The sequence below is a fragment of the Capra hircus genome, chromosome 12, assembly GCF_001704415.2.
Source record: "Capra hircus breed San Clemente chromosome 12, ASM170441v1, whole genome shotgun sequence".
Classification (NCBI taxonomy): domain Eukaryota; kingdom Metazoa; phylum Chordata; class Mammalia; order Artiodactyla; family Bovidae; genus Capra; species Capra hircus.
This window is the reverse complement of record NC_030819.1, coordinates 13,591,708-13,613,624: the sequence shown is the minus strand read 5'-3', so window position 1 is coordinate 13,613,624 and position 21,917 is coordinate 13,591,708. Positions and strand designations below refer to the sequence as shown.

Here is a 21,917-nt window from a genome sequence, read left to right as displayed (position 1 = left end):
ACATCTAGGTTGCTTCCACATCCTGGCTATTATAAACAGTGCTGCAGTAAACATTAGGGTACATGTGTCTCTTTCAATTCTGGTTTCCTCGGTGTGTATGCCCAGCAGTGGGATTGCTGGATCATATGGCAGTTCTATTTCCAGTTTTTTAAGCAATCTCCAGACTGTTCTCCATAGTGGCTGTACTAGTTTGCATTCCCTCCAACAGTGTAAGAGGGTTCCCTTTTCTCCACACCCTCTCCAGCATTTATTTCTTGTTGACTTTTGGATAGCAGTCATTCTGACTGGTGTGAAATGGTACCTCATTGTGGTTTTCATTTGCATTTCTCTGATAATGAGTGATGTTGAGCATCTTTTCATGTGTTTGTTAGCCATCTGTATGTCTTCTTTGGAGAAATGTCTGTTTAGTTCTTTGGCCCATTTTTTTTGATTAGGTCATTTATTTTTCTGGAATTGAGTTGCATAAGTTGCTTGTATATTTTTGAAATTAATTCTTTGTCAGTTGCTTCATTTGCAATTATTTTCTCCCATTCTGAAGGCTATATTTTCACCTTGCTTATAGTTTCCTTTGTTGTGCAGAGCTTTTAATTTTAACTGGGTCCCATTTGTTTATTTTTTATTTTATTTCCAATATTCTGGGAGGTGGATCATAGAGGATCCTGCTGTGATTTATGTCAGAGTGTTTTTTGCCTATGTTCTCCTCTAGGAGTTTTATGGTTTCTGGTCTTACATTTAGATCTTTAATCCATTTTGAATTTATTTTTGTGTATGGTGTTAGAAAGTGATCTAGTTTCATTCTTTTACAAGTGGTTGACCAGTTTTCCCAGCATCATTTCTTAAAGAGATTGTCTTTTCTCCATTGTATATTCTTGCCTCTGTTGTCAAAGATAAGGTGTCCATATGTGCATAGATTTATCTCTGGGCTTTCTATTTTGTTCCATTGATCTATATTTCTGTCTTTGTGCCACTACCATACCGTCTTGATGACTGTGGCTTTGTAGTAGAGCCTGAAGTCAGGCAGGTTGATTCCTCCAGTTCCATTCTTCTTTCTCAAGATTGCTTTGGCTATTCGAGGTTTTTTGTATTTCCATACAAATTGTGAAATTATTTGTTTTAGCTCTGTGAAAAATACCGTTCATTGGTAGCTTGATAGGGATTGCATTGAATCTATAGATTGCTTTGGGTAGTATACTCATTTTCACTATATTGATTCTTCTGATCCATGAACACAGTATATTTCTCCATCTATTAGTGTCTTCTTTGAGTTCTTTCACCAGGGTTTTATAGTTTTCTATATATAGGTTTTTTTCTTTCTTTAGGTAGATATATTCCTAAGTAATACACACATTTTTAAGTGCACCCATGTCATCAGTGTTTTCCTAGGAGGTAAATGAAGTCAGTGAAACTGATATGCTCCCCTTAATTATCTGCAATGCTCTAAATGTAAACACACAGATACTGATGCTAACAAGTTACTATTAATAAATTACCTCTTCTAAGGCATTCCACAGTTCGTTATCCATATGCTCATTAAAGGGATCCAGATTTTTCCTCATTGTTCCAGTGAATAAAGCAGGTTCCTAAATACCCCAAAATAGTGAATGTTATTACCTTAACCTTTTTTCGTTTTATTCCAATGTGTACAGAATGTCAAAATTAAAATGCAAAAACATATAAATTCATTAATTATTCATAATAAAGTTGAAAATGTATGTTTACAAAACAGTATCTCTAAAATAATTTTCCATTGTACATAATGTGCTATAAAATATCTTCTGGACTACTGAACACTAACAGAAGAAAGTGTTGAAAGTGTTTTCATCTTAAGGAAAAAACTGAACACAAAGGAATATTTGATTTTTTTTTAATACTACCCTGGCAATAAATATCTGCTTAAACACTCACACAAACTGAGGAAATAATTACACGAGAAACTTAACATCAAGATCTACATAAATTAACTGTCAATGCTGGTATGACTGGGAAATACCAACAGCATGATTAGTAGAGGTTTATGCCTCAAAGCAAACCATTAAATATTTACACATTAGCACTGAAGAATAAAGTAGGCTATTTTCCCCATTGGTCAGACTGTCTTCTAGGATCTGGAATTTCTCCACATGTGTGAAATGAACATCCCCACATGTGTAAGGGGAACGTCAGCTCCTAGGGTCTGCAGCACCTCTGTCCATGGAGAGATCATCTCTGATTTTGGCATCAGCTTGTCCCCACATTCTCTCACCTGTGTGTCAGAGAGACCTGCCTCACAGAACCTCGTTACTAACTGCAAGGCCAGGAGGACCTGAAACCCACCATGACCTGTGTCATGATACTTTAAATCGTTCTTCCTATTCATCCGCTTCGGGAGGAGCCATAAGTAAATTACTCTAGAAATATATGTGTCCTCAGCTTCAAGAGAGAATCCTGTACATAAGCTCATGTAGGCCATTTACATTTTCTTCTGGAAGGCTTAGCCAGATCATAAGAATATGGGCAGCAGTGAAGCACCCAATAAGCTCCTTTCAGTGAAGAGGGCAGGACAAGGGAATGCACTCATGTGGGAACAAGAGGAGACCTGACTCTTGCACAAGTGCCTGGAACTTCTCCGAATCACCACATTCAAATCCCACCTGGCCTTGGGGCTGGACTTTCCTCCTCACTTCACAAAAGCCTGAGAGGAAAGATGAAGACAGATATTTCTTTCCCCTAATCATGAGGAAGAATGATACTCAGGAAGCCTTCCAAACCTTCCTTTAATATGGTCTCAGTTTTAAGTCTGGTGAGAGAGAAAAGAAGACAGAAAACTCAGGGTGTGCCACCAAAAAAGAGATATCTCTGAGCAAATCCATAATTAAAAAGACATAAAGGGAGATTTATTCACACAAAGTTGATTAAGTGGCCCGTATGCCTCCAAAGCACTGAAAATCACTAGTCATACAATATTTCAGGATGAGTACTGAATTGAACTAAAAAAAAACCTCAAGACCCAAATTTAAGGTCTCCCTTAAAACTTGAATTTAGGATCAAAGACTAAACAACCATCTAAAAAATGGTAAGCGTTCCTTGTCAGGGGACTAACCATCATTCTACTTCAGATTTTTATAAAAACTTGTTACTGTTTGTAATTATCAACCTTAAGATTCCCATATGCAGGTATCTTCTGCATGTCTTCCTGAGGTTTACACAAGTGACATAGCCAGGCGAGGGGAGGCTGGTCCCCAATATTCTTCCTCCTTCCCTCCATTTTCTAGGTTCCTTCAAGTAAGCAGTCTACTCCTGCATATAATTTCAACCGGTGGTCTTTCTGAGGGACATATTTAACTACTTCAGATCCTGAGCATAAAGAACACACATACTTCAGCTACCTGTTGTGTTTAAGGAAATTATTTAAGAATAACTTTCAGTTTTGCTTATTCCTGAAATTTTGAACAGAAGTTGAGGAGTACCTTCTTAAGAACACAGTATTCAACTTTAAAAGTTCCCCCCAGGACTGATGGTCTATGTCCCCACTCCCCTGTCTCTGCTCCTACCCAAGTCCTTGTTACTATCACATCTCCCCCAGTTCTGACCTGTTCATGAAGGGTCAGCAGTGATGGGGATGAGCCTGGGAGGAAGAGAGACCACCATGGAAGCTCTCTGCTGCTTCCAGGATCACAGGGACCAGGGATCCAGGGAAGATGGTGTGAGCCTGGCTCAGCTAATAGAGGCAACTCAAAGAAACAGCACTGGACTCACCCCCCGCAAAGTCTGCTCTCAGCTTCCTAAGTTCCCTACATTGGGGTGTTAATACACAAGCATCAATGCTTCCTACTCATTTGGAGGGGAGAGGAATGTAAGATTTGCACTTAGACAAGTAAATTCTAGTAACCAAACTAACAGAATTTCTCCACTTCTGCAGCTAGCAAGACACTGTAAAGACAAAGGACTCTTGGTTGGGGAGGGATAAGATTTTGAGTATCTTCTCCTGAAACATATTAGCCCATGACATACAAGTGCATAAACCCATTTCTAAACTGATATTTCCAAATGAGGGACAGAGCGATAGGAGTAGTATCTTCTGGCTTTGTTCTATACTTATTCACTCTTGCTATGATTTGGGGAGTCCTTTCAAGTGGGATGGTAGGAAAAATGGGGAAAATATATAATGAGTACAATACAGCTGAAAAATCAATGCTTTTGAATTGTGGTATTGGAGAAGATTCTTGAGTCCCTTGAACAGAAATGAGAGATACAGGCCCTGTCCTCAAAAAGAGAAAGAAAATAGTCAAGAGTGTGGGGAGGGCTGAGAGAAAGGCTAGAGGTCTTGGTGGGGGATTGGAAAGAAAGAGTTTGTACAAGGTGATAGTCAGGGAAGAAGCTAGTGGGAGGAAAGCCAGAAGTCAAAATACAAAAAAATTTTAGTCTGATTTCTTGCTCTTGGTGGAAAACATTATATACAGTTCTCTGTTATGCCTTTCCCAAAAATTCCTATTGTGTTTTTTTTGTTTGTTTGTTTGTTTGTTTGCTTTTATTTTCTGTTTCTTGGCTTTACTATTCATATTTATGTAAACAATTTAGTTTTTATTATTAGACAATAAATATAAAGAAAATCACCAAAGACCATGAACACATACACAGAAATTAAAGAGTAAAGTCATTTCAGAAGGTGTTAGTCTTTTACTTCAGTAGAAATAATGCCCAAAAGGCCAGTGCTCTGATTCTTATGAATAATAACAGTTCCTGATGACTGAGCATTCCTAAGAATGAGACATGGAAACAAACATTATCTCACTAAGTTATATCTTCACAACAAATCTGTGGGGCAATGATCTCCAGGCTGGGTTTAAGAATGAGGACATTGAAGCTTGGCAGCCAAGTGACATTATCAAGGCCCTACAGTTGACGAGGAAAAGCAGGAATAAACTCCGGGTCACTGACACCTGGTCTACACTCTCAAACATTCTAGCCCTGTCTGTCTCCTGAATGGCTTCCTGGGAATCTTTACACATTCCAAGCTCTCTCCAGATTATTTCTCTTTAATCAACCAACACTGCACCTTGGAGACAAAGGCATACAAAGTGGAATCTTCATGGATACAAAGCTAGCACTAATTTTTAAACATGCTCTCTGGAGAGAGTACCTAGAACATGCTCAAAGGAAGGATGGAAACCAACAGAACAGAACTACAACATGCTGATGTCAAGGTATGTTTAGTCTTTGCTCAGATGTGCTTCCAAATATTATTGGCAGAGCCAAGAATCATCTAATTGTTATTTATTTACAGAGTTATTTTATGTACACAAGCATACAACTTTTTCCTATTAAGAAACATTAAAAAGAATGCAGGGCATGTTTCTAAAGCTTTGTATCCAAAGATATGAAAGGACTTTATAGACATGCCCTTTATTTCTACTAACTAATCTCACATGGCCATTTCAGAGGTGAGTACCATCAAAACATAAAATTTGGGAATCTAAGCTCATTTATTTTCTACTGTAACCACAATTCATAAATCTAATAGCCACAGGAAATCTTTAAATATGGGGACTATCCATTTTTCCTGAAAGGGATACTTTTGGAAAAAAAATTTTAAATTGTGATAAAATACACATCAATTTGCTAGATTAACCACGTTAACTGCACTGTTCAGTGGTGTTAAATACTTTCACATTGTTGTACAGCCATCACCATCATCCAGCTGCAGATCTCCTTTCATCTTGAAGAACTGAAACTCTGTGCCCTTTAAACAAGTCCCCTCTCCTGGCCACTCCTGGTACCCACCATTCTATATCTTGTATCCATGAATTTACTATTCTAGGTAACTCCTATTAGTAGAATCATACAGTATTTCTCCTTTGTAAATGACTTATTTCACTTAGCTTAATTTTTTTCAAGGTTCATCTGTACTATAGCATGTGTCAGAATTTTCTTCTTTATTAAAGCTAAGTAATATTCTACTGTATGTATGCGCACCACATTTTGTTTGTCGATTCATCTGTCAATGGACACTTGGGCACCTCCACCTTTTTGCTGTTGAGAATAATACTGCTATAACATGCATGTTCCAGTATCTCTTCAAGACCTTTCTTCCAATTCTTTTGGGTTTATACTATAAAGTAGAATTGCTAGGTCATACGATAATTCCATCATTAACTTTTCAGAGCAACCAACAAGTTGATTTCCATAGTGGTTGCACTATTTTACATTTCTATCAGCAATGAACAAGGGTTCTAATTTCTCTACATCCTTGCCAACACTTGTCATTTTCTTTTTTTCTCTCTCTTTTCTTTGATAGCAGACATCTTAAGGGGTGCAAGGCAGCATTTCACTAGAGTCTGAAAAGAGTATCTTGGTTTAAAAATTCCTTAGAGTAATTCCAAGTATTTTCGAGGTCACGAGTAGGTAGCAACAGCTGCACCCAAGTCCACATTCACCTTCCTTTGGGTGCCATGTTGTACATGCTTCCTGATAAACAGGTATTTCAGGACACACTGCACCCACATTCCAGGAAGCCCATTTGCCTGGCTCATTCTGTCTCATCTCCTCTCTATTTCTCATCTCAAGAGGGTATTTTTCTTTTTTTTTTTATTTTTACTTTATTTTACTTTACAATACTGTATTGGTTTTGCCTTACATTGACATGAATCCACCACGGGTGTACATGCGTTCCCAAACTTGAAGCCCCCTCCCACTTCCCTCCCCATAACATCTCTCTGGGTCATCACCGTGCACCAGCCCCAAGCATGCTGTATCCTGCGTCGGACATAGACTGGCGATTCGATTCTTACATGATAGTATACCTGTTACAATGCCATTCTCCCAAATCATCCCACTCTCTCCCTCTCCAAGAGGGTATTTTTCTGAGCTTCCTTTGATAGGCAGATGATTACTAAGTATATAAATAAAAACTCAACTTTTTTTTAAAATCAGCAAGTCTGTCAAAGCAGAGGGCAGGATGATAGATGAGGACACAGGGCCTATGTTGCCCTTGGCTGTATACCTGGAGGATAGCAATTTCTCAGTAAATGTCACAGAATTACGTTGAGTGAATGAACCACAGGAATGACAGGAGTGTCTGCCGTGCATATAATCCAGTCTCCAAAACTCTCCCTGAAAGTTATACTGCTTTATGAAGAATAAAAGAAAACAGAATCAGAGCCCAGGAAGAGATGGCCAACTCAACACTCCACCATCACAGCAGGCACATATGGGTCTACATGAAATGCTTCATACTCATTGACCTATTTTATCCTCACAACAGATTGAGGGGGTGATACTGTTATCTGCCTTGTAAGACAGAGAAAACCAAGGCACAGAGACAGAATTCTGAGTCCCCTGCTCTTCCTCACTATTCTGTATTGCCTCCAAATTGTCAAAGTCTCCCCAAAGCATCTGTATATCCTATAATTCTCAAAGCCCCAAAATTTCACAGAAAGTTCTCCAAGGAGATAATCACTTTTTAAAAGATGTCCTGGTTTCCCACAACAAAATTACATCTGTAAGACACTTATTAATAAAATTCATGTTTCCCTATAGGAACCTCTCTAGCAATAAACAAGCCATTTATCCTTCTGTTCTCAGAATTATATGATTATCAGTGAATAAAATTGTGGAAACTGAGGAAGTCTGAGTCAAGAAATCTATCTCAGTAAGTTATTACATCACATACACACAAAACTAACAAATGAACAAAAACACAAAACCTGGTATCTGATGAAAGTGTCTGTTGAAAATACCTGCTGCTAAAAATATGCTCTATTGGGAAAAAAAGGATCAATTCATTCACATAATTTGAAAAAAAAATCAAATTAAAAACACTTAAACTTAGATACCTTATAAAAAGAACATGTGAGAGTGCTCTGCTGTGCATACCTGAAGTGCAACTGACATTTTCTTCCTTAAATCATGCAGTCCAATGCCAGTTGTCAAGATTCCATCAATATAAATGCCACCTTCAGGTTCTGACAATCGAAAAAGGGCAGCAATGAGGGAACTTTTTCCAGCTCCTGTTCTTCCAAAGATGCCATACTGTAAAGAGAGCCAGAGGGGTGAAGGATTAACAGGATACACAAAACCCAGGAGAACCTTGACTGTTGAAAACAAATTTTTAAAATTCTATTATATATAAAGAGTAGTCTATAAGTTTCCCAGGACTTCCCTAGTGGCTCAAACAGTAAAGTGTCTGGCTGCAGTGCAGAAGACCCAGGTTCAATCCCTGGGTCAGGAAGATCCCCTGGAGAAGCACATGGCAACCCACTTCAGTATTCTTGCCTAGTGAATCCCATGGACAGAAGAGTCTGGCGGGCTACAGTCCATGGGGTCACAAAGAGTCAGACATGACTGAGCAACTTCATAAGCTTCTCAAGCATGGCCCTGCTGGCATTTTGGACCAGGTAATTCATTGTTAAGGGTTCAGGGCTTGTCCTGTATATTGTAGGATGATTAACAGTAGCCATGAACCCACTAGACACCAGATGCAACCCCCAAATTGTGGCAACCAAAAATGACAGAAATTCACAAATGTCCTTGATTGAGATCACCATCATCCCAAGAATACACAACATAAACTATAGTGAATTTCATGCCTTCTAAAAATGTCAGGCAATTTTATTCAGATTTCCCTGAATAAATGTTTAATATGCTGAAAATTGTTTGTTTTCTATAATTATCATATAAGGATCAGAATGGGACGACAGAGGATGAGATGGTTGGATGACATCACTGACTCAATGGACATGAGTTTGAGTAAACTCTGGGAGTTGGTGATGGACAGGGAGGCCTGGAGTGCTGCAGTCCATGGGGTCTCAAAGAGTCGGACACGACTGAGTGACTGATCATTATGTGGTATGTTAAAGGGGGAGACATATATGTGTCTGCAGTGTGTGTGTGTGTGTGTGTGTGTGTGTGTGTGTGTGTGTGTGTGTAACTAACATTCATAAGTAAAGGAAGAAGACCTAAAAAATAATCTGCCTGCAGTGAAAACCTAGCAGTCTCCTAAGTGGTCCATAAGAAGTCAGCTTTTAAATTAGTTTTATTTCTACTCCCTGGATAATTTGACCTTGAGTATTACATGGGTAATTTTACAGAGATGTCTACAAATCAAGTCAGAGTGTTATACACAAACAAGTGCTCACTTTCTGTGTTATTTATTTAAGAGGAATTATTCTTCGGTAGAAAAATGAAATCACTTCCTGATATTAAATATCTTAATTATATTCTATCTTGAAAGGAAACATCTTCAAATATAAAATGCAGGTCTCAGTCTTGAAAGAGGCCAGTAGACAAAATTTCCATAATGAGATCAACAATGATACAAATAACGTTTGCTGTTTACATGGGACCTTTCATCAGAGCAGTTCAAAAGGGATTTTATCAATACATTAATACTTAAAACTGAACCTTGGAAAGACACATGTCAGGTGTCAGTCTATTTACTAAAACCAAAGCAGAGAGAAAGTAAATGCACTAACAGTAAGATTAAAGAATCATTACAATGTAGGTAAAATGCTAGTGGCTGGTGGTTTAGTCGCTGAGTCAATGTCCAACTCCTGTGACCCCATAGATTGTCGCCTGCCAGGCTCCTCTGTCCATGGGATTCTACAGACAAGAATACTGGAGTGGGTTGCCATTTCCTTCTCCCACGTAAAATGCTGGTGTGGAATAAAACTGCATTCAAATATATATGCAGAAACTGGCAGTTTTTACCAATGAATTTTTAAGTGAAAGAAAATATTAGTCAATCACTTGTGCCCAACTCTTTGTGACCATATGGACTGTAGACTCTCAGGCTCCTCTGTCCATGGAATTCTCCAGGCAAGAGTACTGGAGAGGGTTACCATTTCCTACTCCAAGGGATCTTCCTGACCCAGGGATGAATCCAAGGTCTCCTACACTGCAGGCAGATTCTTTACCATCTGAGCCACCAGGGAAGCCTAACTGCAAATTCTCTAAAGGAAGCTTTCCAAGAGATGATTTCATCTCTATTTAAAATCTGGAATTGATGATAGTGTAAGATATGCTTGGATCATTTGTAAATCAGTAAAGTTTTAAAACTCATGGCTTTAAAAAAAGAAATACTAAATCTTTCTGAGCAATATAATCAGAATGCTTGGAAGATTTCATGTTTTCTGATTTGAATACTTCTAAAGTCTCAAATCTTAGTCTGTCAACTCAATCATGGCATTTCAAAAATGAATTTATCTTTATAGAGATTAAACATAAGAAAAGTGGGTTTACCTAATTTTATTATCTTTTTAAATATAAATTTATTTATTTTATTTGGAGGTTAATTACTTTACAATATTGTATTGGTTTTGCCATACATCAACATGAATCCGCCACAGGTATACATGTGTTCCCCATCCTGAACCCCTCTCCCTCCTCCCTCCCCGTACCATCCGTCTGGGTCGTCTCAGTGCACCAGCCCCAAGCATCCAGTATCATGCATCAAACACCAATACAGTATAATTTTATTATCTTATAAAGATAATACAATGATTATAAGACATTTTATTGTTGTTCAGTCACTCAGTTATGTCTGACTATTTGCGACTCCATGGACTGCAGCATGCCAGGTTTCCCTGTCCTTTGCTATCTCCTGGAGCTTGCTCAAATTCATGTCCATTGAATTGGTGATGCCACCCAATCATCTCATCCTCTGTCATCCCCTTCTCTTTCTGTCTTTAATCATTCCCAGCATCAGGGTCTTTTCCATTGAAATGGTTCTTCACATCAGGTGGCCAAAGTATTGGAGCTTCAGCTTCAGCATCAGTTCTTCCAATGATTATTCAGAGTTGACTTCCTTTAGGATTGCCTGGTTTGATCTCCTTGCTGTCTGAGGGACTCTCAAGAGCCTTCTCCAGCACAACAGTTCAAAAGCATCAGTTCTTCAGTGCCCAACCTTGTTTATAACCCAACTCTTATATCCATACATGACTACTGGAAAAACTATAGCTTTGACAAGATGGACCTCTGTTGGCAAAATAATGTCTCTGCTTTTTAATTTGTTTTCTAGGTTTGTCATACCTTTCCTTCCAAGGAACAAGCGTCTTCTAACTTCACAGCTGCAGTCATCATCCACAGTGATTTAGAGCATAAGAAAATAAAGTCTATCACTGTTTCCATTGTTTACCCATCTATTTGCCATGAAGCGATAGAACCAGAGGCAATGATCTTAGCTTTTTACATGTTGAGTTTTAAGCCAGCTTTTTTCACTCTCCTCTTTCACCTTCATCAAGAGGTTCTTTAGTTCCTCTTTGCTTTCTGCCATTTGGGTGATATCATCTGCATAGCTGAGGTTACTGATATTTCTCCTGGCCATCTTGATTCCAGCTTAAGCTTCATCCAGCCCAGCATTTTGCATGCTGTACTCTAAGCAGAGTAACAATATACAGCCTTGAAGTACTCCTTTCCCAATTTTGAACCAGTCCATTGTTCCATATCCAGTTCTAACTGTTGCTTCTTGATCTACATACAGGCTTCTCAGGATGTTTTGTACCTCATGTTAAACTCTAATTCATATAATATAGATGTGCCATTCTCTTCATGCAGGCAGGTCGTAGTGTGTATATATGTGCCTCATCTGTTCTGTGTACAAGCAGGCCTCAAAGATATTTTGTATTTGGCTCCAGACCACCTCAACAATGCAAATATCAAAATAAAGCAAGTTATATGAATTTTTTGTTTCTCTGTGCAAATAAAAGTTATGTTTATACTATATTGTAGTCTAATGAAGTACAATAGCATTATATAAGGTAATAGTACATACCTTAACTTCCCATACTTTATTGCTAAAAGAATGCTAACCATCTGAGGATTTATAGGGTAACATTAAAAACCACTGATCACAGATCAGAATAATAAATATAATAATAACAAAATGGTTTGAAATATTGCAAAAATTATCAAAATGTGACAGAGACATGAAGTGAACAAATGTGATAGGAAAAAATGGTGCCATTGTACTTGCCTGACAAAGCATTGCCATAAATGTCCAATTCTTTTTTAAGTATTATCTGTGAAGCACAGTTAAACAGGTGTGCCTGTATTTCTGTGTGTTCTCACACAGAAATCAACACACATCAAGACACAGGTGAGGACTGATCTGTGAGAATGTGTATATGTTCCCGTGTTATCAGCTCCACTGTAACTGACCCATCTGTGCAAACAGGAATATCTGTAAAGTTTAGGCAAATAGACTGAGATATGTTAGGGCACTGAGGACTGCTCATGACCACAGGACTGTGATTTCTAGTCTCCAGTGAAGAGAACTAAAAAACCAGGGGACCTCCCTGGCATTCATTCCAGTGGTTAACATTCTGTGCTTCCACTGCAGGAGGCATGGATTCGATCCCTGGTCAGGGAACTAAGATCGCACATCCTGCATGGCCCCAGACTCCCCAAAAAAGAAAAAACTCACAGAAAACCTGACTCTGATTATTTCAGAGTTCAGTCTTCAAAGCTATAGTCTGAATGTCTTTTCTGAGTAACCAAAGGGTTTTACCAATTGCCCATGGAGAGTGTCACCAGTATCAGTAACCTTACATTCTTCAATCTAAAGACATTTGGGGGCTTCCCTGGTGGCTCAGTGGTAAAAAAAAAAAGCTGCCTGCCAATGCAGGAGACATGGGTTCAATCCCTAATCCAGGAGAATCCCACATGCTGTGAAACAACTAAGCCTGTGCACCACAACTATTAAGCCTGAGCTCTAGAACCCGGGAACCACAACTGTTGAGCCAACATGCCACAACTATTGAAGACCTTGCACCCTATAGCCCATGCTCTTAACAAGAGAAGACACCACAATGAGAAGCTCACATGTGGCAACTAGAGAAAAGCCCAAGCAGCAACAAAGACCCGGCACAGCCAAAAATAAATAAATAAACAAAATTACAAAGACTCCTGAAGAAAATCTTCTGTTATTGGCTTTGCAATGGCCCCTTTCTGTTTTTCCAACCAGGTTGGTCTCTGATGATGACACAACTTATTAGACACTTGCTTTCAGATCTCCCTTCACACATCAAACTCAACATATTCAACACCCAATGCCCCACATAAAACAACCCCTTCATCCATCTTCCTTACTTTATTCTCATTTCTTCTTTCCCAGGATCACAGTGTTTAAAAAATAAATTAAACTCCTTAATCATGATCAGTGCAAATGAATTTAAAAAGTAAATAAATGCTAGCTATAGCCCAGCACTCTGAAAAAAAATTCTTAAGATTATATTTTTACTTTCTAGGCTGCTGTATGTGTTCTTTTTGATGTTTCTGTAATTTTTTTTGTATGTGTTCTTACAGACACAGTTCACATATTTAAGCAAAATGAGATTAATGTGAACATACTGTTATGTGAGTTTTCATTCAGTATTTCATAAAAATATTTATTTTACTGCTTTCATAATATTATGGTCATGTGATCATTTATTTAACAAATCCTCTACTGCTGGATATTTAGGCAGTGTCAAATAGTTAGCTACTATAAATAACTGTGTTAAATATCCCTGAAGCTAAATCTTTGCAAAAAATCTTAAGCATTTCCTTCCCATAAATTCTCAGATTTGGAACTGCTGAGAGTCAAGTATGAACCCCTTGGACATCAAGTATGAACCACTTGGACAGCAAGTATGAATCCCTTGGATAGCAAGGAGATCAAACAAGTCAATCCTAAAGGAAATCAGTCCTGAATATTCATTGGAAGAACTGATGCTAAAGCTCCAATACTTTGGCTACCTGACACAAAGAACCAACTCATTAGAAAAGACGCTAATGCTGGGAAAGACTGAAGGCAGGAGGGGAAGGTGACGACAGGATGAGATGGCTGGATGGCATCACTGATACAATGAGCATGAACTTGGGCAAACTCCAGGAGATGGTGAGAGACAGAGAAGCCTGGTGTGTGTCAGTCCATGGCGTTGTGAAGAGTCAGACACAACTAGGTGACTGAACAACAACAACAAAGTATGAACATTTTCAGAGGAAGCTGTTAAGCTGCTAACCCACCCTCCAGACGTATGATACCATTTCTTACTCCCGCCCAGTTCCCTGCACATTCACAAATCCAGGTGTTATAGCTTTGTTTTAATCTACATCAATTTGATTCCAAAAAGTGGCATCATTTTTCCACGATGTTTTACTGGAGGCAAAACAGCTCCTGACTCCCTACCTCCTGCACCTGCCCACTCTAGTCCATGTGCTCTCAACTTCTCAGATTAAACTCCCGAATGCCAGCTCAGCATCCAACACTACACCCCAGGATGTCTCTTCTACAAAACTGTCTTCTCACACTTCATGTACATGAGTCAGCTTCCTTGGCATCACTTGTTAATTGTGAGGGTTAAATGTAAAAATGTTTGTTACACCCTTGGTAGTTCATTTTCCTGAGGGCTTTGCCAGTGTCCAGGTCTTCATTCACTGGATCAGGGCATCATGCTTTTGCTTATGCTGGTCTCATCTCCTGGAATGTCTTTCACATGCATTTCCACCTGCTGAAACCCTAACCACACACCACTAATTCTGTCTCACATGCCTAATTCCTTGGAAATGCTCTCCCTGTCCCCTCATGTGGGCTTGCTCCAACTCTAGCTGATGTTATGTCATTTTATATAAACGTCTATAAAAATCATGACCTCCTTCTAGCTTACAAATTTAACATAGCTATTTTCTTGTTTCTTCAACTAGACTGTATACATTGACATCAGGATCTGTATTGGATGTAACTTTTTCTTATTTGTATTACTTGTGGTGTCCTGAGACAAAGAAACTTCCACTGGGAGATGAGATTTTTAACTCAGGCCAGAGAAATTTATGGAAAATCTATTACCATATTATTTAGGTATAAGATAAATCATACAAAGACAGACACAGCAGATGGATCCTATACCCATAAATACAATTTCAAATGGCCAGTAGCTCATTTTCATGGGACAGACAACACTTTCTGCAATGCAAGTGGTTATGGTCATTTTACACCCTATGAAAATGATGACCATTTTGTCCAAGCATTTACTCTGGGTGCTTTACATGTCTTATGTTGTTTAAGTTGTACATCAACCCTACAGTTTACATCATATCACTTCCATTTTGCACAAGAAAAGATTGAGGCTTAGATGACTTAGTCTGTCTGAAATATCAGAGCCCATAAATAGCAGGATGGGACCCAAATCCACATCTTTTGGCCTCTTTTCCATCTGCTGATGGGACTCTTCATCACCTGAATGGCCTGACACCTTATCATGTCCCTCTGTGTAGCCAGAACACAGAGTGGGGAGAGATGTAGTTGCAGTTAAAGAAACAGGCCTACCATAGAGAACTTACAGTCAGAGAGTTAAAGCATCACATGGACACAAGTGTATATGTGAACAGGAGCAAAGAGGGTATCTGAGGTCAGGTGGACCTGCTGTCAGCAGAAAGAACCAGTACCCACAGCCAGATTGAGAGAGAAACCTGCAGCTAAGTGGGACACATGATGCCTGGGGAACAGGCCAAACAGACCTCATGCCATGCTTGGGGCAGCAAGACTCATTTTTTAATCCCATCAGGTGGTGAAAGAGCCACACATACACTGCTGCACTGGGCTGTCTCTGACTCCAGGTCCAGACAGGGCTGAGCCTGTGGGAAATCCCTCCAGTCCCTGCAGGAGGCTGGTGTGGGAAAGGCGGGACAGCAGAATGAAAAATGTCTGTGATGGAAGACAGACTCCACTGAAAAGACACAAATAATGCAGCAGAATCACACAGTATTAGATTACAATGTAAAAGTGCAATTTATAGAGCATAAAGTTAAGGAAATCTAGTGGCACAGAATATTCTAGAGCCTCCTGCTCAGTCACAACAGAGATTTGGGAATTCTTGAGTTCAATTTCAAACTGTCAAAGCACATTTTTTGGGAATCACAGGTTATCACTCATCAAAAACTGCCCATGGGAGGGAAAGGAGGAGGTTATGTTCAGATGCAATGCTGAGTCAAGAGGTCTGGGTGAGCCTGAGACTCTGAGTTTCTAAGAAGCTCCAAGAGATGCAGGTGCTGCTGGCTCTGGCACCAGTTTGAATCACAAGGAATTAGGAAGCCAACAGGGGAAGGGGGACAATCTGAGAGTAAGGAGAGTGGTCTTTAAGAAAATATTATGTAAAAAAGGAGAAAATGTAAGAAACTAATATATTTGCACATTATAGCGTGGTCTACTAAGCATCTGTAAAAATGTATCATCCAAATAATAGCTGTGAGCAAAAACAAAGCAAAATCAATTTACCTCGAGAGCTGGAAAATACTTTATTGCCAAGGATTCTCTAAAATGATCAAATCGACCACAAAATCATCTAAATGAAAAATGTAGCCTGTTTTCATACTCTAACCAGGAAGTCTAGGGTCTTATTTACCTCATGTTGGCTTTTATGTTTGGCTGTTCTGGGTCCTGATTGCCTGGGAAGAGCTGTCTCTAGTTGTGATGAGTAGGGGCTACTCCCTGTTGCAGTGCACAGGATTCTCACTAAGGGGGCTTCTATTGATGCTGAGCAAAGACTTCAGTAGTTGTGGCACATGGGCTCAGTAGTTGTGGTGTAGGGCTTAGTTGCTTTGCAGCATGTGGAACCTTCTCAGACCACGGATTGAACCAGTGTCCCCTGCATTGGCAGGCAAATTCTTATCCACTGCACCACCAGGGGAGTCCTCAGTTCAGTTCAGTTCAGTCGCTGAGTTCTAGATCCTTATTTTTACTTGCTATTTCTTCTGTGAATTAAAATCCTGCATCAGTTCAGTTCAGTCATTCAGTCATGTCAGACTCTTTGTGACCCCATGAATCACAGAATTTCAGGCCTCCCTGTCGATCAACATCTCCCACAGTTCACTCAAACTCATGTCCATCGAGTCAGTGATGCCATCCAGCCATCTCATCCTCTGTCGTCTCCTTCTCTTCTTGGCCCCAATCCCTCCCAGCATCAGGGTCTTTTCCAATGAGTCAACTCTTTGTATGAGGTAGCCAAAGTACTGGAGTTTCAGCTTTAGCATCAGTCCTTCCAATGAACACCCAGGACTGATCTCCTTTAGGATGGACTGGTTGGATCTCCTTGCAGTCCAAGGAACTCTCAAGAGTCTTCTCCAACACCACAGTTCAAAAGCATCAATTCTTCGGTGCTCAGCCTTCTTCACAGTCCAACTCTCACATCCATACATGACCACTGGAAAAACCATAGCCTCGGCTAGAAGGACCTTTGTTGCAAAGTTATATCTCTGCTTTTTAATATGCTATCTAGGTTGGTCATAACTTTCCTTCCAAGGAGTAAGTGTCTTTTAATTTCATGGCTGAAATCACCATCTGCAGTGATTTTGGAGCCCCCCAAAATAAAGTCTGACACTGTTTCCCCATCTATTTCCCATGAAGTGATGGGGCCAGATGCCATGATCTTCGTTTTCTGAATGCTGAGTTTTAAGCCAACTTTTTCACTCTCCTCTTTCACTTTCATCAAGAGGCTTTTTAGTTCCTCTTCACTTTCTGCCATAAGGGTGGTGTCATCTGCATATCTGAGGTTATTGATATTTCTTCCGGCAATCTTAAATAGTACCTACTATACTTTCGTATTGACTCTAACTTCCAGGAATCAGGACAGAAGAGGAAATAAGGGAAAGAGAATAAAGCCCCACTTCTCCTGGGCTGGCTCATTCCCATGTCCCCTGCCCACCACACCCCTCTCCCCACCTCCACAACATTCTCTCTCAATCAAATCCAACACCAAAGGGGTGTCCTGGAGTGACAAGGGCTGGGACAGGTGAGCAGGAGAGGGAACCTGGGAGGTAGACAGGTAGAGTGAAATCATTCATGAACACACTGCCCGGGTATCACCTCCAAACACAGAAATGAAGCTAACAGTGATACTGAGTGGACCAAGGCACAGATCAAAAATCAAGTTACTGCAGTTATTAATTCAGTCTCCAAATTCAATTTTCCCTCAAACATTTCAGAATCTCAGTCCCATGATTTTCAGGTTTTAGAAGGAAGAATAAGAATCTGTTATATTCCTAAGTTGTACTACAGAGTATTTGAGATAAGTCATATTTTATGGCTTTGGGGGAAATTTAAGACAAGTGCAGGTTAACAGAATTACATTTTCAACAGAAAATCTAACAGACACATTGTCTGAGAGTAAGTAAACATCACCTACAATGCTCTCAGGGATAAGATTAGTTAATGTTTTTCTGACACAGCAGTTCACATTTTTCCTGACCTACACTGAAACTGGAAATAATTAGGAGGGTGTTTTGGCCCTGTGACTAACTGAAGCTGCTCCCTGGGTAGCATTCAGGCATTACGTTGAATATTCTTTCATGTTACAAGGGTTTCATTCATTAAATTACAGCTACAGCCATTAGATGGGTCTGGGATGGTAAGACTTTTTTTTCTTAATATAAATTTATTTATTTTAATTGGAGGTTAATTACTTTACAATATTGTATTGGTTTTGCCATACATCAACATGAATCCACCACAGGTATACACGTGTTCCCCATCCTGAACCCCCCTCCCTCCTCCCTCCCTATACCATCCCTCTGGGTTGTTTCAGTGCACCAGCCCCAAGCATTCAGTATCCTGCATCGAGCCTGGACTGGCGACTCATTTCATATATGATATTACACATGTTTCAATGCCATTCTCCCAAATCATCCCACCCTCGCCCTCTCCCACAGAGTCCAAAAGACCGTTCTATACATCTGTGTCTCTTTTGCTGTCTCACATACAGGGTTATCAGAGTTTTAAAGAGCAGTTCTTTCAGTTATTTACAGAGTTGTCATGTGTGTGTGCTGGTTTCTGCTTGCTCACACCTGTGTAACTCACTCACCCTCTCAGCCAGCAGTCCCTCGGCACCCTCTCTGTGCCCTGCAGAATGCTTTCTGGGAACAAAAATGAAAACAAGATGCTCCCTGATTATAAAAAGCCTCAAAGTACTATGAGATACAGATCCCAAATTACAAAGCATGCCACAGGTGCTATCTTTTAATTATGATGAAATTCACATAACATAAAATTTAATCATTTTTAGGTGGATAGTTTGGTGTTCAGTACATTCACATTGCTGTGCAACCAAGCTTGAGATTTTTTTTTCTGCCTCACAAAACTGAAATTCTTACCCATTAAAAGCAACACCCCATTTCCTCTGCCCCAGTCCCTGGAAACCACCATCCTACTTCCTGTCTTCTTGGATTTGACTACTCTAGGAATCTCACATAAATGGAATCAGAATGTTCATTCCTTTTGTGTCTGGCTTATTTCATTTAGCAAAATGTCATCAAGGTCTATCCATAGGTCAGAATTTTCTTCCTTTTTAAGGCTGAATAATAGTTCATTGTAAGGATTTAGTTCCTTCCAACTTTTGGCTGCCATGAACATAGATGTACCATAAATGCAATCTTAAAAGAATATATAAGACACTAAGGGTATATTAGTGTGTGTGTGTGTGTGTGTGTGTGTATTAGTATATTAAGTATATGTTAGTACATTAAGTATATGGTATATTAAGTATGTATATTAAATATATATTAGTATATATAAGGGTATATTAAACTGAGGATCTCGAAGATGCACTAGACTTGACTCAGAAAATGAGATTTTCACCATCCAGATGGCAGAGGGCCTGGGTCTCTGAGGCTGAGGGGCAGCATGTGCACTTGGAACAGGGAGGACTTGGTGCTTTGGGAGAAACTACACACAATCCGAGTGCAGGGGGGTGTGTATGTCAGAGACATACTGACTGCAGAGGGGGGTGGGGAAGAGCTCCTAACGCCTTGTCTGTTCTGGTTTAGTCTCTTCTTCAAGACTCTGTCCTGGTCCCAGCTGAGGGCCCCAAGCTGAGTGTGGAAGGAACGTCACCAGCAGACGTGGACACTAGCAGGTCCAGGTCACAAGCCTCTCTGCTGTCTCTTAAGTGGATCTTCTCTGCTCTCTGCTATTTGCTTTTGACTTTGAGCCAGTCTCTAGACCCTGCCTCCATCTGAGGCCCTGGTTCCTCACTCCTGACTGGGTCATTATTGAGGCTCTTCTCTGGTGGACACAAGGTCACCCCACAGCCCCTGCTTGGGTGGACTTGAGGCTATGCTATGGTTCCACAGCAGCTCAGCCAGGCCAATAAGGATCAGATCTGGGCTAAGAAAGAAGCAGTCTGTGTGGGGAGGGCAGGAGGATGGCAGCTCAGTGTGGGTGAGTGGAGGACAAGGCTACAGGAAGGGTTAAGGGACAGGGAAGGAGGCTACAACCAGAGGGAGGAAGAGAAGAGAAGATTTCAGAAATACAAATAAGAAAAGATGGAAAGGAATGAAATATTGGAGAGTTAGGGCCAGGAAGACAAGGCTGACATCCCAGACTTTGCATGAATAATCAGGTGTCACATATAGTGTCCTGAGTCAGGTTAAGATGGAGCCCCGGATCCCAGGATCCATCAACCATCATGAGGGAGCTCACAACACAGGGGAAAAATTGCTGGTATCCCCATCCCATGGTTAGTTTCCAAGAAAGATTCACCTACAATGTCACCAATCTAATCTGCATCCATTAGGAGCAAACAGTCCCCCTGACATAATGATAAGGAAGCCAAGAACAGATGTGGTGCTAAATATTTAGCTGGATTTAAAGAGGCAAATGATTTAAACTAACCTTTTCTCTTGGGTAAATAGATGCTTCAAGGTTCCTCAATACCAGAGGACTGTCCGAGTTATACCTGAAGTTCACACTGGAAAAGGAAATCCCTCCATTTGGGGGCCAGAATGGTGGTGGACGATACTCAAGTTCCCAAGGTGCTTCTTTCTCAAGGTCTGTATATTCAATCACCCTTTCTACTGAAATCATCTGAAAGACATATGACATCACATGAGTTAGTATCAGAGGATCTAGTTTATGGATGTTCAGACATTGTAAATGAAACCTCCTGGTTTTCTATGGTTCAGAGTATCTCAGGTCTCAACATCCACAAAGGACAGACCTAGGAGTCTGATGAGGCCTTAGCTGATTTGCAGACTGATTCATCATCTTCAACATTTTTACACATGACTATTTCCTTCCATTTTATATTAAGCTAAAAAAATTAGAGAAATAAATGGTAAGTTTTTTTGATCCACCTTTCACATCTGAATTAAAAAAAAAACACACAAGAATTTTTTTAAAGAAAAGAAGAACACTTATGGACATCAATCAGTATGTGTGGCTACAGAAGGGCCATGTGTTACAGATGAGCAGAACTGGACAGTCATCAAACATCATTTTAATAATTAGTCACCTTCTACTCTGTTAGAAGAAATAAATGGAAAAACTTCATTTTTATTGTTTTTCTCTCTTTAGGAGAAGGTACAAATATTCAGAAGTGTATAATTTTCTTATCGACTAAGGCCTCTTAAACAACCATAACTAGCCTATCCTACCAGAGAGAATGGCTGCCAGCAAATTCAGGTGTTCAATACACACAAGAATAAGTCATAAAATGGGGGGGGGGTGGGGAGGGGGGAGGAACATATTAATTAAACAAACCTTAAAACACTGGATTTGATTCTTTTACCAGAAATAAGGAATTACCCATTAAGACGCAAAATAAACAAGCTGCTAAGAAATTAGCTTATATTGTCTCCAGAATTTCAGAACCTCTCTCCTACAGAGACATTTATTGTATTTGAAGACAGTTTGTGATGAATATAAAACCTTCTGATGTGGCATAAATATGTGGGAAAATACATATATATTTTTATTAACTTTAAGCTGATGGAACGTGAAAGTGAAAGTCGGTCAATGGTGTTCAGCTCTTTGCAACCCCATGGATGCCTGCCAGGCTTCTCTGTCCATGACGATTCTCCAGGCAAGAATACTGGAGTGAGTAGCCATTCCCTTCTCCAGGGGATTTTTCCAACCCAGGGATAGAACCTTTGTCTCTTGTGGCTCCTGCATTGCAGGTGGATTTTTTACCATC

At 39.9% G+C, this 21,917-nt stretch overlaps 1 protein-coding gene across 1 annotated transcript in view; it reads right to left on the bottom strand.

The window, feature by feature from the left end:
• The window catches only part of LOC102187779 (multidrug resistance-associated protein 4-like), a 210,362-nt gene that overhangs the window by 22,912 nt on the left and 165,533 nt on the right, over positions 1-21,917 (bottom strand). The window contains 3 exon segments of the mRNA XM_018056290.1: positions 1,491-1,580; positions 7,852-8,007; positions 20,618-20,809. Of these exon segments, the coding sequence (XP_017911779.1) occupies positions 1,491-1,580; positions 7,852-8,007; positions 20,618-20,809 (438 nt within the window).